Source organism: Schistocerca nitens, chromosome 3, assembly GCF_023898315.1.
Source record: "Schistocerca nitens isolate TAMUIC-IGC-003100 chromosome 3, iqSchNite1.1, whole genome shotgun sequence".
Taxonomy (NCBI): Eukaryota; Metazoa; Arthropoda; class Insecta; order Orthoptera; family Acrididae; genus Schistocerca; species Schistocerca nitens.
The window spans coordinates 383198982-383221241 of NC_064616.1; the positions used below are offsets into that span (position 1 = coordinate 383198982).

The 22260-nt window shown below is 36.8% G+C and overlaps 1 protein-coding gene across 2 annotated transcripts in view; it reads right to left on the reverse strand.

Moving 5' to 3' along the window:
- Nucleotides 1-12785, reverse strand: part of LOC126248321 (serine/arginine repetitive matrix protein 2-like) — a 255691-nt gene extending 242906 nt beyond the window's left edge. For both annotated transcript variants that reach the window (XR_007545460.1, XM_049949210.1), the window contains exons 1-3: nucleotides 12731-12785; nucleotides 11718-11848; nucleotides 10445-10585 (exon numbers count right to left, since the gene is read on the reverse strand). Coding sequence is in view for 1 of the 2 variants with exons in the window: in XM_049949210.1 (XP_049805167.1) it covers nucleotides 10445-10585; nucleotides 11718-11848; nucleotides 12731-12770 (312 nt within the window). In the remaining variant the exon portion in view is untranslated. The remainder of the gene's footprint in view (nucleotides 1-10444; nucleotides 10586-11717; nucleotides 11849-12730) is intronic.
- Between the last annotated feature and the right edge of the window lie 9475 nt (nucleotides 12786-22260).

Sequence of the window (22260 nt, forward strand, 5' to 3'; positions counted from 1 at the left end):
TTCTCCATTATGGATAAAGATTTGTGCGAATGGGGAGATGGCTCTTCTAGATAAATACCTAGAGAACACACCGCTAAAATCTGAGCAATTTGCTGTCGTTACTTATTATTCAGATTTCTACTTGTACCAGCTTTTAAGTGTAAAAGTAGGGTAACTCTGAGCCTTTGTACAATGGAAACGGATAAAGATATCAAGAATATTTTCAAGTCTGTTCAGGATCTCAGGAATATATCACAAAAATTTCAGCCATTTGCTGTGTGTAGCTGTCTTGGAATCCTTGGCTGAGTTCTGGTCCACTGGTGACAGCAAAAATATAGTAAAAAGCTCTTTTCTTTGAGCTTTTCCAAGAACTGCCCACAAACTAATGGTGCCTCCCATCAAGTCCACCACAGACTATATCAAATGCAAAAAGAAGCAACTGATTTGCTCCATTTACCTAAGCAGGAGAAAGTATGTAATATTCATACTTTGACCCTGTACCTTTTCACCATCAACAGAACCCAAGGTATTAACAATGAGAAATCTTGTTTTTATGCACAGCATTTTGGAACATATTAGGTAGGCATTCTGTCGCAAGCATACTGATGACTACAAAATGAAGTTAAATGAAGAAGAATGACACTCTTCTCTGGAATGTATTTTTGGTGTGCCTGTCCCTTCTTCGGTCACTGTTAGAAATTAGTTTTGTGAAATTTCAAGGGATTGCGAGTCTATCGAATACGAACCTTACCCCAGTCACCCAGCAATGGCAAATGACCCAAGAAAACATTAATTCTGTGGGGAAAATGATTGAAGAGGAACCTCATCTCACATTTTATGACATTAAACGGACTCTAAATATTGGATCAACTGTAGTGCGGATCATTGTTCATGATCCTTCAAGCCCCAACAAGAGATATGCGTGTTGGATGCCACATTCTTTGAGAGAAGCCCAAAACAACACAAGAATGGATTGGAGTCATCTTATTCTTGAAAAATTTGACAAACAGTGGTCCAAAGACAGGTATATTATCATCACTGGTGACAAAACATGAGTGTGCCATTATGACTCTGAAATGAAGAGGCAGTCTGCATTATGATGATTTCTAGGTGAGGAACCACCCATGAAAATTTCAGAGAAGTAGGAGCTCTGGAAAGGCGATGGTGGCCACTTTCTTCACCAAGATGGGTTATCTCACCTCTGTGAACCTGGACACACATCGTACAGTCAATGCTGAGTGATATGTGACCAAATATCTGCCGAAAGTCACAGCCACATGGCGGTCACAGCACCCAAAGCTGAAGAGCGGCACCTTCATTTGTATCATGACAATTTGTCAACACAAATAGCTGCCAGAACAATGGACTTCTTGCAGAAGGAGAAAGTGTGTGTGTGACCACACTCACTCTTTTCACCTGACATGGCCCCATCGATTTCTTCCTGTTCCCAAATCCGAAGGAAAAGAATTTATGGGCAGCATTTTGCATCCAACGATGAGGCTATTGCAGCATACAACAGTGCTCGAAGAGACTTCCCTAAAGAAGCTTGGACTGAAACAATTTGTAAGTGGTTAAAGAGAATGGAGAAATGTATAAGTGTTTATGGAAAGTATTTTAAAATATTGTAATAGCTATATTTTTTTCTGAATTTCTGCTAAAAAATTTTGGCGTTAACCTCATATATATTACAGGGTGTTATTTTTCGCAGAGGTGGGTGCTACATGTGTGAGGCTGGTTCCACTTTTGTTTACATGTCCTCTCTATCTTTTAATAAAGTTTCATCCTGTATGTAGACCATATCACTGTCACTGTATTTAATTTTATATATTCCTGACTGGTCGTATTTTTTAGTTTTGTCTATTCCGAGTATTATGTTCATTTGAGTCTGTTTTCTGTGCAACAGCTATTTTCATGATTAACATTAAGAAACGTGTAACTTGTTTTTTTGTGAAACATTCCCTAAGTGCAGTAATATAACACACTTCTCTTTCTTATTTCTTTCTATTTTTGCTAATGTTATTTCTCAAGTTTCATTTGCATAAGGCAAAGGTGTCACCAACCTGAAGATTGGTTTGAATAACATAATGTTTTACTGAACATGGTCCTATTGGAGGTGGTATGCGCCTGCTTTCTTCTAACCTATGAACAACTTACCCTGTCAGTTACAGAGGAACCTACGGAGTAATGTGGACTTGAACCACAAAGCAACTCAACATTTTTCACATAACAAACATTGCCAGAGGTGAATGAAGTGCTAAATGACAGATAAAATTCCTTGGACTCACCTTTGGATATATTGGGTTCAATTTACTACTGAGCTTTTGCACACTTGGCCTTAACTGCAAATCTCCTACAATCTACACATAATGAAACAATGTTCATGGACAGAAAGGCAACAATATAGTTGACATATAATGACATTGGCAAGACACTGACTTTCAAGTAGTGTTTACAACCATTATGCAGTTTAACTGTCTTTAGTCCTGGATTCTCTAGTTCTGAGCTTTTTGTTAGTGTTGTCTTCAGACTGAAGACTGGTCTCATGCAGTGATCTCCATGCTAGTCTAATCTGTGCAAGCCTCATCATCTCTGCCTAACTACAGTAACCTATGTCCAATTGAAACCGCTTACTGTATTCGAGATCTAGTATCCCTTTACAATTTTTACTCCTCTCCCCACATTTCTCTCCATTACCTAAGTCAGAGATTGCTTGATACCCCAAACTGTCTCCTACCAACTGATCCCACCTTTTAGTTACCTTGTATTATAAATTTCTTTTTCCCTCATTTTGATTCAGTACCTCTTTATTAGATATTCAGTCAATCCAACTAGCCTTTAGCATTCTTCTGTAGCAGCACTTCAAAAATTTCTGTTGAAGTCTTGTCAGTGCTATACGCTCCAGACAAATACAGAAAAAACTTCTTAATGAGTTTATACTCAATTCAATAAATTTCTCAATTTCAGAAACACATTTCTTTTTTGCAATTGTCTGCCTGCATTTTATATCTTTATACTTAGCAATTATCAACTGTTTTGCTTCCCACGCAACAAAACTTATCAACTGCTTTTAGTGACTCATATCCTAATCCAATTCCCTCCGCATCACCTGATTTTATTTGACGATTGTCCATCACCCATGTTTTGCTCTTGCTGATGTTCATCTTACAACCTCTCTTTCAAGACACTATATCCATTCTATTCTTAATCGATAGAAGGCGAAAGACGGAACAATTTGTGCAAGCAGTACTTTGTCTCCTAATACTGCCACACTCCTAACAGTAACTATATTGTGTGTAGTGTTGTTCACAGTTATTTGATTAAATTCTGTGTTGAGATGGGCTAAACTTCAAAATTGAAACGAAAGGAAAGGTATCAACAAGAACAACTCTTCTACATAGTATTTGAACTGTTTCAAAAAAAGTAAATTGTATGAATATTGTTTTGGCAAAAATACACTGATTTTCAAGTAGATCTTATTGTATAGTGTACTGTCTAGCACCCCCCCCCCCCCCACTACCCGCCCGAAATCGAAATATGTAGTGATACCGGAGATAGGGTTAGGTTGGGACCTACACTGATTAAAATGACTGAGTGACACAAGTAGCAATAATATCTAAGTAAACACCGTACCTGTCACACACTTTTCTGGTACTGCCTTTGAAATATTTCATTATGTTGCTACACATCTACATGCAAGTATCATTGTCATTGCCATGTGAAGTTGAAAAGTAAATAAGTAATACCATTTTCCCTTTATGAATGTAGTGCAATGTTTTGTTGTTTGTTTTGGTCTTCAGTCTGAAAACTGGTTTCATACGGCTCTCAATGCTGTGCAAGCCTCCCCTTCTCTACATAATTACTAATTACTGCAACCTACGTTCAGTTGAATCCGCTTACTCTAGTCAAACCTTGGTCTCCCTCAACAGATAATGGTGGTGCAATTATTTCGGCACATCACATCGAGGTCTTTAGCACCCACTCCTCCCAAGACTTCCCTCCATTACCAAACTGACAATTTCTTGATGCATCAGGAAGTGTATGAGCAACCAACCCTTTCTTTAAGCCAAGTTGTGCCATAAATTTTCTAGTCCAGCTGCCTGAATACCCATTAGCTTTTCCTCACCCTTGTCCAGTGCTGCCTATAGATGCCCAGCTGCCCAGGAGAAGTTACTGGAGTTCAAACAGCCTGCTTTGGATAAAAAGCTTCAGAAAATACTTCCTAACATTTAAATGGATATTCAATGTTAACAAATTTCTCTTTTTCTCAAAAGCTTTTCTTGCTATTATCAGTCTACATTTTTATCCTCTCTGTTTCAACCATTATAAGTTACTTTAAAGCCCAAATGGGAAAACTCATCTAATATTTTCAAGGCTGATTGTAAAAACACTGTTGACTGGAGATCCGTTCTAATCTTATTTCAGAAAACAAAACAAGTACACCAATTCTATGTTGTGTATAACTAAATCTGGATCAACTGAACAAGGTTCAGTGTTGATACAACTTAAAATGAGACATGCTTGGCAAAACTGCTAAATAAATGATCAACACAATTACCGAGCTTTGACAACAGATATTAATTGTACACCAGACAATAAACAATTTTCTGTTGTAAAGCCAGAGGAAAATAAGCAGATGAAACTTCTCAAACATCAAGAAACTTCTCTACAGCCAAAAAGCATCAAAATACTGCCCATCCAAGTGACCTACAATGTTAGGAAAGCAGCAAGTACCATATTCAGGTGATGTAATTTTAAAATGTGATTTATCATAGTTATCTTTAGACCAGAAATCACAAAGACTACATGGTTTGGAGCTGATAATTCATGCCCACATAGTTTCCGTTATTTTGTGGTGCAGCCGATTTCACTCAAAACACAAACTGTAGATGACTGTGGCATCACATCAAGCTTTCACTGCTTTGCTGAGCATGATGAAATACACACACTACTGACTGTGGACTACAGATCCAGACAGCTTTCTCTGGGAATGAATATTTCAATCATTCACAAGAAACTATTGAAGCACAGTGCACCAGAGGTATACACTTGTGTTGGTTTGACAAGTAGCATGATTTACGGGGCATGTTCCCACTGGAGTTGGTACGCTACTGACTTCTTCAGACATCTGAGCAGACTTCCCATCCAGATATATGGAGATCTACAGGTTAATGTGGACAATGAACCATCACTTAATCATTTTGCACATCAGCAAGCATTTCCAGAGGCAAAGAAGCAATAAGTGAAATAATCTTTTCACATTACTTGCAAGTTTCTCCAAGTATTCTGATGAGAACAATTACTAACATCACCAATATTCTCCTCAACCCACCCATACAGATAAAAAAAAATTTAAAAAAATGAGCTTCGGCAGTGTGACAGTGTTAATAAGAACTTCTGTATTATTATTTCTTCTACACTTGCATTTGCCAAAAGTTCTTTCTTTTGTAGTGTCAATAGATTGTGAACTGATGACGATAACTGGACTTGATTTGATTCACAAAATTTTGTCTGTGGAAGCTGATCCTAGTTAACAGCAAAATAATCTGTGATTACTGTTTATACAATGCAGACTTTCAAGTTCACCTGATTTAAGTTCATTTTTTGTGCTAATCAACTGCTTCACACAATCAGCATTGTCTTATTTAATTTGACTACATTACATTACACTTTTTTTATTTTTGTTGCGATTCATCTTATAACTTCTTTTTAAGACACTATCAATCCTGCTCATCTGCTATTCTGAGTCTCTTACCATCTCAGATCGAATTAAAATCTTAATGTCAAATGTTTCTCAAAGTCAGCTTCTTCCAGATTTTTCATTCTGTAAGGAATTCGTGTCAGTACTTTGCAACCATGACTTATTAAATTGATGGCTCTATAATATTAACATCTATCAGCACCAGCCTTCTTTGGAAAATGAATTATTAAATCCTCCTTAAAGTCTGTGGGTATTTTGCCTGTGTTATATATCTTGCATACGAGGAGGAATTGTTTTGTCATGGCAAGAGCACCCAAGAATCTTAATAATTCTCTGGGGATCATCTAATCCAGGACCTTCGTTTAGACTTACATTTTTCACTCCTCTGACTAATTCTTTTCAGTCATATCCACATCTCAACTTCATCTCATTCCTCTTCCCATACTGTAATATTGTTTTCAAGTATTTTTTTTACCTTGTACAGCCCTCCTATACATTCATTTTATCTTTCAGTCATCCCTTCTTTGCTTAAAAGGGAAACTCCCCATTACAGCCCCCTCAGATTTAGTTGTCAGATGGCCCAGTCAATAGCCCTCAAATACTGAACACCATGAAAACAGGAAGAAGGCCTACTAAACAGAGAAAAAAAGAAGCAAAATAGAAACAGTGAACAGTCCAAGCTCAAGATGTGCAGCACAGAGTATGTGTGTGTGGCCACACCATCACGGTTATGTAGATACGGTATTGGACTGCCAAGGGGCAGATCCATGTCAAATCTCAAACATTCCCCATCTTTTCTGTTTTCACCCACAAAATTATGAACTGTCCATCCAGTTACTGACATGTCTGTTCGCTGTATTCAAATATGTGTTTGTGTTGTGGTGTAACGTCCATTTGCAACCACGAAGTGTACGAAAATTACCTTCAGACCTATTTACCAACTATTAATTCTACACAGATGTCACATGTTATGACTCTTGTGTTCTGTTTTGGAAGTTTTGAATTCCTATTTTGTAACATTCTTCACATACGCTTATTCCTTTTCATTTCTGTGAAAGGTCGATGTGGCATGTCGCCTTCTCTCACTATTCATCGCATTTACTTGCAATGGTAATACAACATGACATATTCTATAACCAGTGTATAGTATGACAACTGCCAAGACTAGAGAAGGAGAAAAGAGATGTTAATGACCAGACATAAAGTTTATAAATTTTGTGAAAAAAAAAAAAAAAATTGGCACACGAGCTAGATTTGGACATGGATCTCCGCCTTCATAGTCCAACACCGTAACCACATAACCACAACACTGCAGTGACAAAACTCTGCTTGATGCTACACATCTTGAGTTAGGACCATTCACTGTTTCTATTTTGCTGCTTTTTCACAGTTCAGTACACCTTTTTCCTGTTTTCATGCTCGATCTGTGTTCAGTTTTTGATATGCTACCTATTGGCGCATCTTAAGACTAAATCTGAGGGTGTTGGGATGGGAAGTTTCCCTTGTTAGTACTGGCTAGCTTATATGAGCTCTTAATTTCCTACAGGAACTTTCCTACAGGTGGCAATTATCTTTCCTCTGGTCATGCATGCTTCTATAACTTTCAATTTCTTGTCAAACCATTCACGCTCTGCCATTTTGCACTTTCTGTCAGTCATATTGTTTAGACTTGGGTATCCCCTTATGCCTGCTCCATTTTGCTGCATTTATACATTTTTCTCTTTTCATCAGTTAAATTCAGTATCTCCGTCTACAAACACTCTCTGCAAACCAGGCGTGGCACAGGGTGCAGGTATCTTCCCATTCGAATTACGTATTGAGTGGGGGACGAATGACTGCTAAAATGCTTCTATGCATGCTGCAATTAGTCTAATTCTGTATTCACAGTCAGTATGGGGGTCGTGGCTGAAGAATATGGCTAGATTCTTCAATTAATACTGGTTCTACCAATTTTGTAAGTAAACTTTTGAGACATAATTTGTTTCTGTCTTCAAGTGTTTGCCAATTCAGGTTTTTCAACATTTCTGATGCTCTCCTGTGACTCAAACACTCCTGTAACCATTCATGTTGTGCTTCTTTGTATATATCCAACATCCCATGTTAGTCCTATTTCGTATGGGTACCACACATTTGAGCAATATTCTAAGATGAGATACAAAAGTGAACTGTAAGCAGTCTCCTTTGTAGGATGGTTACATGTTCCCAGTATCCTGCCAATGAACAAAAATCTGTCACCTGTTTGCCTACAGCAAAGCCTATGTTATCATTCCATTTCTTATTCCTAAAAATGATTACACCCACATAGCTGTATGAGGTGATTGATTTTAAATGGGAATCATTAACATCGTCTTCATAGGATACTACATTTTTCATTTTTTGAAGTGCATAATTTTACATTTCTGTACATTTACAGCAAGCAGACAATCTTTGTAGCACTCTGAAATCTTATCAGGGTCAGCCTGAATATTTAGGCAGCTTTTTTCAAACTTTACTTCAATACAGACAACTGCATCATTCACAAAAAAGCCCGAGGTTGCTATTAATATTGTCTGCTACAGTGTTAATATAAAACACAAACACCATGGGTCCAAATACAATTCTGTGGGGCATGCCTCAAATTACTTCCCCTTCTGGCAATGACCAGAAGGGGAAGGCATGCTGCCTACCCTAAAATTCTCAACGCAGTTACAAGTTCTGTTTTAATATCCCAAATAATTGTACCCGTAAGGACACACGTGGGGTAAAATATACCCTGCTGTAGCTCTGATAAGTTGGTAGAACTGTTGAATAAATTCTACAACTATGACTTTCCACATACCTTTCAACCAACTGTCCCTCCTCACTTCCATGGATTGTCTTGTTGAGTGAAGGTATTTTTTTAGTGTCTGTGCAAAAAATTCCCCATGCGTGTGATAACACAGCAATTGTAGCCACTGCACTTTGGGAGTACATTGCGGATTGAAGTGTGATAAAGACATGGCTTCCAATGTAGAACATTGTGCAAATCAACACGAGATAAATAATTTGTCTGACAGCGAAAATGACCACATATCAGAGCATGATCATAATACAGATACTAAGCAATGGGACAGACAGTTATGATTCAGAGGATGTGGCTGCAATATTTCAAGCAAGCTGCAAAAGAAAGCATGGCACTCTGGAAAAAATCTGGACCACCAAGAAATGCCGTCATTTACCAAATTTGCTGTGAAATCCATCACTGGAATGGAAGAGCCACAACAGAAGAAAGCTTGATTGTCTTCTGGGGGATATGACATGTGTTCCCAGAAAAAGGACTGGAAAACCAAAACTACGCTCTACATTCTAAGAAGGGATACACAAGTGAACTGTAAGTAGTCGTTAGTAGCATGACTGCATTTTCCTAGTATCCTGCCAAAGAAAAATTCTGTTGCCTGCTTGCTTGCAGCAAAGTCTATGTTATCATTTGATTTCATATTCCTAAAAATTATTACTCCTAGGTATTTGTATCAGTTGACGGATTCTAAATGGGAATCATTAAGACCTGCTGCAGGTTAATATCTAATGAACATTAATTTTCAGTTTGTAAAGAATGTATCTGTAATGACTCTGGTTAGATATAACAGACAAACTCTGCAGAATACACTGTCTTTGTGAGATTCAATTTTTTTTTCATTAAGAGAAGCGAGTGTTTACATCTTAAAAAATCATTAAATGCATCTTTAAAATACTCTGATGTGATGTGTACATACATATTTCAATTTCCTAAATAGTTCCATGAAAATAAATATTTTTTCTAACTAGGGTGAAAAATACTCCATGCATATATCATCACAAAAAATAAGTGGGTGTGCATATGGATTAACAAACGCTTGGTTCTAAGTCAAATGATTTTTGAAGTCAAGAAGTACTGTATCTACCTGATTTCCTTGATTCATGGCTTTCACAATGTCATGTGAGAAAGATGACTAGTAGGGTTTCACGTGACCTGACATTTATGGAACGCATGCTGGTTTTGCCCAAGACGCCTCAATAAGTTTGAGTTTAAAATATGCTCTAGGATATCTCCTGTGTCATACAAGGATTTATTCTGGGTCTTTGATCCTCCACTGCCATAATTCATTTCTCAAAGCTACCCAATTGTCTCCTATTGTATTCCTTTCCATTATTTCAATCACTGACTAATGCACACCTCGATATTCGCAACTGTTTCTGATGTCTTCAATATATCCAGGTCCCATCTCCTTGATTTTCTTCCTTCCTCCAATTTTAATCTGCTGTACCTAACCAATAAATTATAGTCAGAGTCCACAACTGTCCTGGAAATGTTCTCCAATTTAATACTAAAAAAAGTAGTACCCTACAGCATAATATTTCAAGTATGGCATAAAAAAAATCTCTTAAATTAAGAAGTTGTCAAATTCCTTAGAAATCAGAAAAATAATAAGTAATTTTGTCCTATTTAGGAGCTGTCCACCAGTAATCACTATGTTGTAACAAATTTGGTAGTTTAACTATGAATAACTATTTTGTTGTACATCAGTTGCTTGCATCTTTAACATTTGTGCTTACTGGTACTAGTCACAAATCACCTGTTAACACTGTTGTGAGTCATACATTGTATAAGTTTCCTCTAACTTCATTTATTGTGGCATCACTAAACATATTCATTAAAATATGTGTGTCTTATTTGGTCACTCAAAATTGAACACACGAACATACGTTGGTATTATTAGCAGTATTTCATTATCCAGAAGTCAAACAAAGGTAGGGGAAAATGGCGCTCACCCGAAAAGTGCTGTTACTTGCTGAAGCTGATGGACCTGGTTCATCATGAGTATGGCTTTGCCATGTAAGTGGTGATGCTGAAGTTGAGGGCAATCTATGGCTCCAGTCCACACTGTCCTCCAGTTGTACAGTTTGACACAGCTGCCAGATAAAATATGTCACTAATATAGCATACATCACATTGTTTCTCAGCACCTTTCTATTTGCACATTGTGGAATAAAAATTAACTGCATGGCCAAAAGTTTCTGAACACCCCACTATTTATGCTTTGTGCAACTTCTGGAGATGTATCCAAAATTAAAAATGTTCAAGGACAATGTGTCATCACAGTTCATGTTTTCAGCCAGAATGAATGAACGGAGAAAAGTGACCAAGTCTGAATGTCACAGACTGTATGTGCCCCATTTGGTCATGCTGTCTGCATGTTTTCATTGGGTTATTGTAACGTTGAAATGTCATGAAAGCATACAATACAAAGCATATTGCTTGCCGTCTAATAAATGAACTGATAGCAATTGTCAAACTCTACAACATAGTTCGGTAAACTTTTGTTGCAAATGGCTCTGAGCACTATGGGACTTAACATCTGAGGTCATCAGTCCCCTAGACTTAGAACTACTTAAACCTAACTAACCTAAGGACATCACACACATCCATGCCCGAGGCAGGATTCGAACCTGCGATCGACTTTTGTTGCAGCTCAAGTTCAAAGGTAAATTACAGAATGATCCCTAAAAGATTCTAAGATTCAATCTTCAGAGTCATACAGTTGCTCGGAAATCACTGGGAAAAAGAACAGATGCACTATGTCACTTTGTTATGAACGACATTGTCACTGGTCTGTGTAGGTGTGGAAGCCTGTATTATGGAGTGATGTGTCATGCTACATGATGATGTAGCACTCATAATGGATGTGCTGACCTAAAAGATGCTTAATACATGGTATCTATTCAAGTTTGTTATAACAACAGTGAAATTTGGATGAACAATGTCGGGTATGTGCATTTTTCACTAGTCTGTTCTTTGTAATGAACAGTAATGGGTGTTCGGAGATTTTTAGCCACTTAGTGTTAGAGTGTAGCCAATACCTCTAATGCAACATTGAAACAGTAAAACTTTGTTAAGTCATCTTATGCAAATGGAAATATTTTCCCAAACTGAACTCTATTACATCACATGTACATTTATTAATAGCAACTAAAATACTGCAAAAAACTTCAGTGTTATGTATAAAGAAGATTTCAGTGAAATTATTCAAAATCTACATCTCACCTGGAAGGAATTATCATTTGTTGTGTTTGATGGTGATGTTTCTTGACGAGCATCACTTTCCCTGTTAACTGTAGATGGTGAACTGGATGGTCTGCCATTCTCCCAACTGTTGTCCAATTCTACATTCATATCTAAATACGTTTGTAATACAGCAACACATAATTAAGGCAGATCTTCTTAGACAATTTAATACTAATAAGTCACACAAGAATCATGAACATGCAAAGTACCGTTCACTTCTATTCAACAATGAAGTATTGACAGCTTTTTGTCTCTAAGCACTATCTCCCATGTTGGTTAATCAAAATGACAAGTTCGCTCCCTTTGAGCCATGGGACTACACAGTTAACAACAAAAACTGATTCACTCATGAATGTAATGACAATATCTAATGTCACTTTGATGCAATATGAAAGTGCCAACTAGCAATCCTTCCTACAATATTATGTTACCAGCAAAAAACTGTGAAATAAAAAGGCTCCGATTCAACTGCTCATAGCAATTTACAATATGAAAATTTCAGGTAAATTAACTGACAGTACAGCACAAATTTAACACTTTATTTGTACAAAACAACTGATATGTTTCATATCAATTATTTTACAAGATTCTCCTATATCACCATACAAGCTACTTTTTCCCTACACAAGGTATTTTAATACAGTTTGAAATCCAAGTGTCTGGGAATAAAACCATGACAGACTCACAGAAAACTAACAGATCAAGTCTTCCCACATCCACTACTTGTGAGCATCTAACCAACAGAATTTACACTTTAAACAAACAAAAATTTACTGGTGAAGTGAAATTCATTTGTCCACTGCTATAACAATTGGCAGCATGTCTACTTCATCATAATAGACTACAGTTTTTCTATCACTGTGGATTATGCTGAGCTAAAACAAAAACGTACATTGTGCACTCATCCAAAATCACATTTTTCTCTTCGAAGTCTATGGAAGTCTTAGTTTGTAGTACATTATTTAAATGACAAGACTAGAAAAGATAAATACCTGAACTGTGATCAGCTGGATTTGTGTCTTGCCCAGGCATGACTGCTGCCTCGTATGTGACAAACAACCTGCAACAAGTGAAAAACATTTTCTTTATATTTATATTCAAATTACAATCACCGTAGCACTTTTTGGTCATTTCATGCAAATTTCATGACTGAATGAATGATATATATAACAGCACTGAGTAAATATATGTAAAGTTTTTTCTATGATCAAATGTTAAGTAACAAACTAGAAAAGGCACAAAATGATAAGTTTTTGTTTCCATCACAAACTTTTATAGAAGTACATGAGAAATGCATTAACAAGAGAAATAAAGAGAAACTACTGTCTCTTCATATTATGCTATTTATTGTTTCATTAAGTAAGTTAAATTCTAAGTAATTTAATGCTCCATATGTTCGATGAACATGCACAGAAATTTCTCAAAACAGAACAAATTTCAATAGTAATGATCAATTTCAGAGGTGGCTGATCATGGTTTATTAACTATCAAGTTCCTGTAACTTTCTCAATAATTATAAAAGTAAATTACAGACAGCAGAAATGAGTTCTTTGGGAATAGCAGTAAGTTTCACAAGAAGACAAAGGAAAAGAAATAATGAAATAGGCACAGAGTTACTAACTGCGACTATCTGGAATAAATCACTAAAATACTTTATTATATCAGACTGACTTGCACGAAAGAAAGATAACATTCTGTCACATTTTAGCTGGTATAGCTTTATCCATCCTCAACTGCTTTTTGAGGGTGTTGGTTTTTCCAAGTCTTCCTTGATTGTCAACTTGTAATTCATCCCACCACCTGGTACTCTGTATCTTTCTTCAATAGAAGTGTGCAAGTGATTTATCAAATTTGTTCTAGCCTTTTGTGAATGTCATTATACTTTGCATTTGTAACTCTGTCCCTATTTCATTATTTCTTTTCCTTTGTCTTCTTGTGACTCCTGCTGCTATTCTCAAATAACTCATTTCTGCTGTGTGTCAAAATCTCTATTTCCTTGGAACCTATATTCCATGTCCTTACAGAAAACTACAAACAGGTACAGTTTTCCAAAATTTTACCCTTGTCTCTCTCCTACTTTTTGCTTTCTGTACAGTTAGCAAATAATACAATTTAACATTTCTTTATAATTTCCAATCACCTTACTTCTTAGAAAGATGTTGTGTATACTAGAAAATTGAATGAATTTATTTTTTTGGTTTTTAAAATTCTGTAACTTTATAGACTTTTGATCACAATATGGAGGTTACACTCTGCAGCCATCATGTTAAATTTATAGGAGGAGTTCCTCATTGTAAGCAACTATTAACCAGTTATAAACATGAATAATGAATAATAATTACTAACACACAAGTTGTGTGTGGTTCTTGTCTTCCAAATACACTGCTGTAACATATCATCCACACACGAATTAGGAGGTACTGGTGACATAAGCTGGGAATTCTTATTGTAACATAAATATAAAATGATTTTGCAATTTAAAAACTGAAAAAAGTCCCATGAATATTTTTATGCACAAGTATTGAAGATCTTGGTGGTGGCTGAAGATGACTACAGTATACATTGTCACTGATTACTGCAATAATTAAATAGTATTAAATAAGTGCAAAACGAAAGAGGAAATTAATCTGTTATAAAAGACAATGGGCTCTGACTCAGGAGAAAGTGGGCTCATGCTCTGTACAGTTATGATTAAAGATTTTGGTCACTTCAAGCACATGCTGCCTCTGTCAATACATAAAAATCATGTGTTTGCCTGTAATAATCTGACAAATGTAATATCACTGTAAAACAAACCTTTAATGAATAAATTACAATATGATACTATACACCTGTTACCATCACTGTGAAGCAACTGTACATGACACACACATTAAGGAGGAGGATAGATGAGACCAATATGGATTGTTTCTTTTCAATACTCATAACTCAGCTGCTTGGAGGAAGTAGCTTCATGCATGACTGTAGGTAGCAAAAAATCAGATATACTACAGTCACTGAAACAAGGCTGCCAATTATCTTAGCAACAAAACAGAATTTGACACACTCAGATGAGTGGACTTCTACTACTTGCTCAGCTAGCACATATTCTCATATGCCATCACCATCAATTGTATGATGTCATGACATACGACAGATGGAAACTTAATGCCACTTGGAAACTCAAATAAAAAATGTATTTTCTCATTACTGAAACAAGTAACTCTTATGAACAGCTAACGTGGAAGTTCACATTCTTCCCACTAATGTCCAATTATTAACTCAATAAACGTAACAATATTTTGGTATTTACCTAGAAAATGGCACATTCCCCAGTCTTGGTAAATGATAAAGGATGCTCCATATATTCTAGACGGTTCGGCCGACTATGAATACATTTTGAACACCTTATGTTGGATGCAATACAAGGAACTGTGTAAATGATGCTCTAATTTTTAGTGCCTCTGAACTGTGTGTGACTCCATGCAAGAAAAATGATTGCCTGGATCAAGCACCCTTCACCAAAATCAAATCAATGGGGTCACTTTATGAGTCCATGAAATATCTCGACAGAAGTGCATTTTACATGAAATGGAGTCTTAAGTTAATGAGTCTAAAGTTAATATAGGCATTCTGAAAATCCACAATTATATTTGCCTTTATATACCCCACCTGCAGTTCCATTCAGCTGTCACTCAATAAGCACTCCATCACGAAGAATGCAAAAAGCATTTCATGGGTGGTCAAGCAACAAGATAAAACTGAGATGTACTTTTTGAAGACAAACTGATAACCCATTTCTGTGGTGGCAAGTACAAAGACTGTATAACTAATTTAAAATACACAGAGAACACTAGGCACTGAAAGTCAGCAATGAGAAGAACATTACAAGCACTAATATATACTTAACTTATTTACGTTTCACTGAAATGTAAGAGCCAACCTGCCATTAACATTGTTCTTTCTCATCATATCACAGCATTTGTGAGACATAACATAAAGAGGGAGGGGTATAGGGATATGCATGGCATATGTTTACTGTCTAGCAGAGTAGATGCTAATACAAACATTTCTGACAAGATAAAACTGTTGAGTCAGACTGCAACACAAGCACAGACACCTGCCATTTGTAACCAGTGCACACTACCAATTACTCTTATCATACGCATTCCATATGGATCAAATCAAAGTATGAACTAGCCACTTTGAGAACTATGCAGAGGTTCTTCCAAAGTGCTCTTGAATTAACACCCCTGGAAGAGACAAGATATAGTGGAGAGTTCTGAAACTCAGCTACTAAATCACACCAGGAATTAAGAGAACAACTGCCTTCAGCCACAAATCATGATTTTATTAAAATGCACACCGCATTTCGAGCGCTGGGGGTTATCTTCAGATGCTTTGACTGTCTATATCAACTTTACATTTCGTTTAATTCTGGGCTGTTTCTATTATGGGTATGTGACACTAGAAACAGCCGAGAACTAAACAAAATGTAAAGTTGATGTAGACTCTCAAAGCACTTGAAGATGAGCCGCCATGGCCTGAAATGCATTGCACATTTTAATAAAATCACGATATGTGGCTAACGGCGGTTGTTCTTCATTATGTATGAAAGTAATAGAGGTGTGGAAGAATCACCGCAAACACTGGATAAAATTAAAGAATTAAAAGTCTTTTCAACAAGTGCCAAGATTAACTCTGCTGACAGATACACCTAGACAAATGTGTCACAATTATATTTTTATTTCTTTATTTTATTTATGGGTTATGTAGCCTGACCGGATTAGGGTCTTATCTTAAATTCCTCTCTTACATCTGACTAGGAACAAAATATACCAAAGATATACTGGGGTAACTCATTTTTATGAAAGAAAGTCTTCACTGCTTGAAAATGTGCTGTAAGAATAATATGTGGTGCTCACTCATGATCATCTTGTACACATCTGTTCATGGAGCTGGGCATTCTGACTGCCACTGCACTGTATACTTATTCTCTCATGAAGTTTGTGTTGTAAATAATCCACTGCAGTTCAGAAGGGACAATGGCGTACGTAATTACAATACTAGAAGGAAATATGATATTCATTACTTTATATTCACCTTGTTTTTAGCACAAAAATGGGCGTACAATGCTGTAAATCAAATTTCTGGTATCCTACCCTATAATATAAAATGTGTGACAGACAGCAAAGTAAAATTTGGAAACAAAGTGTTTCTCCTTGATAACACTTTTTATACCGAAAAAGAATTTCTATTATTGTAATGTGTAAAAGGTGGTGGGTAGATTACTACCATTTGTATATATAATAATAATAAATATTATAAATGTTCACCGTGTACCCATATTTACAAACTAATTTGCGATGTGAACGTAAAATGACTCGTTCCACATCATTGCGATTTATCACGCAAATGATTTATGGAACGTTAAGCTATAACAAAACATTCATCACAAGATTAGTTTAACATATTTGAAGTCATGTTTAGTATTATGGGAAGTGGAAGGGATAAATAAAGAGGTGGAGACTAAAATGAGAGTGGGTGTTGGGAAAGAACAGAATTTAAATAGGGAACTCTGCAAACAGGGGGAGGGTAAAGTTGTGGAGGTGGAGGGGTTACTAGAGTGAGTTGCAGACAGACATATGGGAGAGATGGCTATTGTGACAGAAGGTGGACCATTAGCTGTCTTTTGGAGTTTGAAAGGGATTTAATTTCTTTGATATTTTGAGGAAAATTGTTCCAAAGTCCAGTTTCTCATACCGAAAATGATTTAGAGAAAATGACAGTGTTATGTAAATATACAGAGAGCATTTTCTTTGTTGAGAACTATTATTTCCGTTGTGCTGTTCAGATATTAGTGTAAGAGCTTTTTCTGTATAAGCTAAGCCATACTGTAGATTAGAAACAAAATTACTACATAATTGAACACCCCATCAACAATGAGGTCATTAAAGACAGGGCACAAGCTCGGATTGGGGCAAGCTCGGATTGGGGAAGGAAATCAGCCACGCCCTTTCAAAGGAACCATCACAACATTTGTCTCAGAGATAAAGGTAAATCACAGGAAACCTAAATCTGGATGGCCCTATGGGGATTGGAACCATCATCCTCCCGAATGCAAATCCAGTGTGGTAACCTCTGCATCAACTCACTCAGTTTAGGAAGTGTACCACTTGGTGCACCACAATTTTGTGTCATGAGTGATCTCCTGGTTTAGGTGCTTATAATTTTATATTTCTGTTCTGGTGCATGCAAGGTTTTGCCATTGCAGTATTCATTATGGATGACACAAAGAAAACCAAACAAATATTACACGAATAAAGAGTATTCACATTCTTTGCGAGTCACTTTATTGAAAACATATCACAACCAGTGGAACATTCCTTGATGCTGACAGTTGCCAGGGAAGAGAACAACTGCAACATGTGGTGAGAGACGGGACCAAATATAGCCACTAAACTATTTAGTACCAGTTGTCAACATGTGTATTTGTCAGAGCCATTGATGATATCCATCCATCAAGCCTGTATTTCAACCAGTACAATAAACTGACACACATTCCAAAACAAAACACACTAATTTATCAATAAAGCACCCATGAACAAAGACAGTGTCAGATGGATTAGTAAAGGGTTGCACTTTCTCATTGATTAATGATGGCAGCATACATATTACATAGTTCTGTCACTTGCCACGTTGTACCACATTTCGGTCCATCATACTCAGATGAATGGCAGACGGGATGATGTGGGCAACCATTGAAAGTTAATCATTCAGACAGACAGTGTGTCCATAATTAAAGTTCCAGTTTCGAAACACTGTAGTCAGAGAACCTCTGCTCAGAATGACATCAAATTTGGACAATGTGTTATTGATGGAGGAGGAAACATCATGGAACAAGAAAATTTGACGAAAATTTTATCAATAGAGGATGTTGTAAATGTCTTCACATAAAAGGGGTCAGTTACAAATGACAGATGAATTGCAGTACAATGGCTATGGTTTGAGTTGTACATTACACCATTTGTACTGTTCAATGTGCATAATAGTACAAGCTCTGCAGTCAACAGTTGTGGCACTATTAGTCAGGTAAGCCCATCCACTATGGCAAGGTCATACTACATCGGATGGGAAAAATCAGTTTTTAATTGTTCTGACAAACTGCATACAAAGGAAAATTGTAGTGGTTTCTAACTGTCATGAGCCTGGCATACGATTTGTTGAATATGCTGACTACAGTTTTCTGCCCCAAGTTGAAGTCGAGAGAGAGCATGTTCCACAACAGACTGAAGTGTCTCGGGGGTCATGTTTCAAATGTGCTGTGAATGCATGTCCTCAATCAAGCTACGTTCATAACTGGAGCGCTGAACACAATATCTTTCAGATAACCCCACAGCCAGGAGCCACATGGATTAGGACCAGGTGATCTGGATGGCCACGCTGCAGGGAAATGACAGCTGATAATTCTAGCATTTCTGAAATACCTCTTGGCAGCAGCTCCTTCACAGGGTATGCAACGTGTAGAAGAACTCCATAGTGCATAAAAATGATCCTACTGGTACATCCATGATGTTCAAGGGTTGGAAAGACATTGGTGTGCAAAAGACACTTGTAGTGTTTACCAGTGACTGTACAAGTATCAGGGCCAGCAGGACTCACCTCCTTGAAAAAATACGGTGCTACAATGAACAATGCCATCAATCTGCACCACACAACCATCTTTGTAGAATTAAGTGGTACTGGATGATGTGCGTGCAGATTTTCTGTTGTCCATTTTCTGCAATTTTGCATACTGACATGTCTTTTAGAGATGGAAATGGGCTTTGCTCATCAACAGAATGTTCCACGGCCATTCATTGTCCACTTTCATGCAAGCAACAAATTCCAGTCAACATTTGTCTTGCTGGCTGGTCAGCGGGAAGCAACTCCTGAGCATGAGTTAATTTGTAAGGGTAGCAATGCTGGATGCTTTGGCGGATTTTATGCATCATGCTTGCAAGCATGTCCAACATTTGGACAATTCCCCATGCACTGCATATTTGCACACCACCACACTCGACCCCTCCTGCAATGGCTGTGATCACATCTTCAACAGACGTCTGAACAACTGCTTTCCTCCCTCTGCCACACTGCACTTTAAAAGAACCCATCTTTTCAAATTTTGTAATCTTTTTCTACAGACCCTAAGCAGACGGAGGACTGAAGCCTTTTTCCATACCCTTGAGTGTCCAGAACTTCTGCAGTGCTACTGGAACAGTCACCGTTCTTGTAAAAGAGCTTTACCAGCAGTGCACAATCCTTCATGTAGGCTGCCAATTTGGGCATCTCGGATGCAAACTGAGGAACAACTGTTTGCTGTGCGTCTGTTGGTGTGCATATTCGACACAGCGATATCTACTGGTCAAATTTTCATTTTTTTTCTTTTTTTTTCCCTTGGCATTTCCTCCTGCATCAATTATATGCTGTTCAAATTTGACATTCTGAACAGTGGTTGTCTTTCTACAGTGTTTTGAAACTGGAACTTTAATTATGAACACATTGTACCTCTCTTTCTCAATCCAACAACTCAGTTCATGGAATCAATATTTGAAATAAGAATAATCTTTAGAAAAATTTAAAGTCACTTACTTTGCCCCAAAAAGGTGTCCATTATTTAGGAACACACATTTTCAATAACTTACAAGCAACTGTAAAAAGTTTAACTGTCAATAAAGTTCAGTTTAGGAACAGCATAAAGGACTTATTTCTGGCCAACTCCTACTCCACTGATCAGTTTCTTAGAAGAACCTACTGAGATGTACAAGTTACTAGTATCATCAAATAATGTGAGCATTAGGACAATCTGATTTCTGTAAAAATTCACTGCAGTAATATTATCATTCTAAATAAGTGTTGTAAAATAATTTTCCTCTTTGATGATGCACGGTTACAGTAGCCTAAGAATTATCATATGCACCTCAGCGAATTGAAAACTTACACTTTTGTGACAAGTTATTTATTACTTTTTAAGTAAAGATCTATTTAAGATTTTTTGACTTATTTCACTTGCATTAAGGACCATTTTACTTGGTATCTGTGAGAGGTATATCAGCATATTCATTTCTCTATGTAAATATTAATTGTTCTACATCCTTTTGAAGCCCAACACAGCCACTATGCACCAAAAACTTAATTCCAAACAACATGTTGCCTACAATGTCAGAGCCTTGAAGCCCAACACAGGCACTAAGCACCAAAAACTTAATTCCAAACAAGATGTTGCCTATAATGTCAAAGCCTTCTGTAGCAGCAAATTAAATAATGCAACTTTCTAGTCCTCTTACAATGAGCGCAATAATAATGCTACTGGTCTGGAAATATTGGGCATACCATGTTGCAGTTTGTAATTCAACTGATGTCTCGGCAAGATTTGCACCAGTCTTCAGAATTAATTCTAAAACTGAGGTGCTTTTTAACCCGCTGATCTATACAAGATGAAAGACAGGATGAAAGAACAATAAGGACATGCGCATACATTTGATTATGATCCCAGTCTAAATGGAATTATTGGAGAACCGCTCAAGTTATAAAGACATAATATACAAATATCATTAGAAAAAGAATACGTAAACAATGTGACTAACATCTTATGGTGAATAAATAGAAAATATATGACAAAATATGATTATCATTTTGAAAATCAGCCACAGAAAAGAGGGGAATGGAGACAGGGACAGCAACGAGATTGTAAAAATTGACAGACTGGACGAAGTGAAGACATGAATTCTAGAAAAAGATACTTATAATGTGAATATTCTCTCTGTAACAGATGCCTGCAAAAAGGATCAACTGGGTTATTAATAAAATATGACCTTCTTGAGGCCATTCCCATTAAATCATGCCTCAGAAATGCAACACACACTACAATAAGAACAAAGTTTTACCCAAATAAAATACTCAGCAGGACCAACAAAATTTCGCAACTATACTTCTCTGTTATGATGACAATGGATGAAATGGAATTGGTGTGTATCTAGACAACTAAGAACAATAATACATGGCATCAGAGAGATCCAATTTAACCCTTAAGTAACACTGGCAAATGGCCTTGGACTTAATATGGGACAAACAACCCACTGAATTAGTTTTTCTACATTCATAATAGTTTTTCTGATAAGTACAAATACCACTTTCACAGTTCTAAGTCAGTAGGCTTCAGATATCAGCGAACATGTGAGTGATGGTATGAATATTTATCGATGGGCTTCAAGGTACTCAATTTCAGGGCTGGTTTTGTGTGCAGATAGCATTTGTCAGCTGTAGATTTACTCTTCTGATAGAAATGGCAGTAAGTTCAATTCACATCAATTCCTACATTACAGTGTACAAAATCAAAACGAGAATTGTTTGTAAGCACAGTTACAGCTTGTTTTCTTCCATGCCATATCTGTAAACAAATAGACTGTCATGAATTCAGCTCCTAGTTACACCCAATTTTACTGATTACATGCTGCAAAATGCTTCTTCTAATTAAGAATGAATATTGTGGCTAATATTGTTT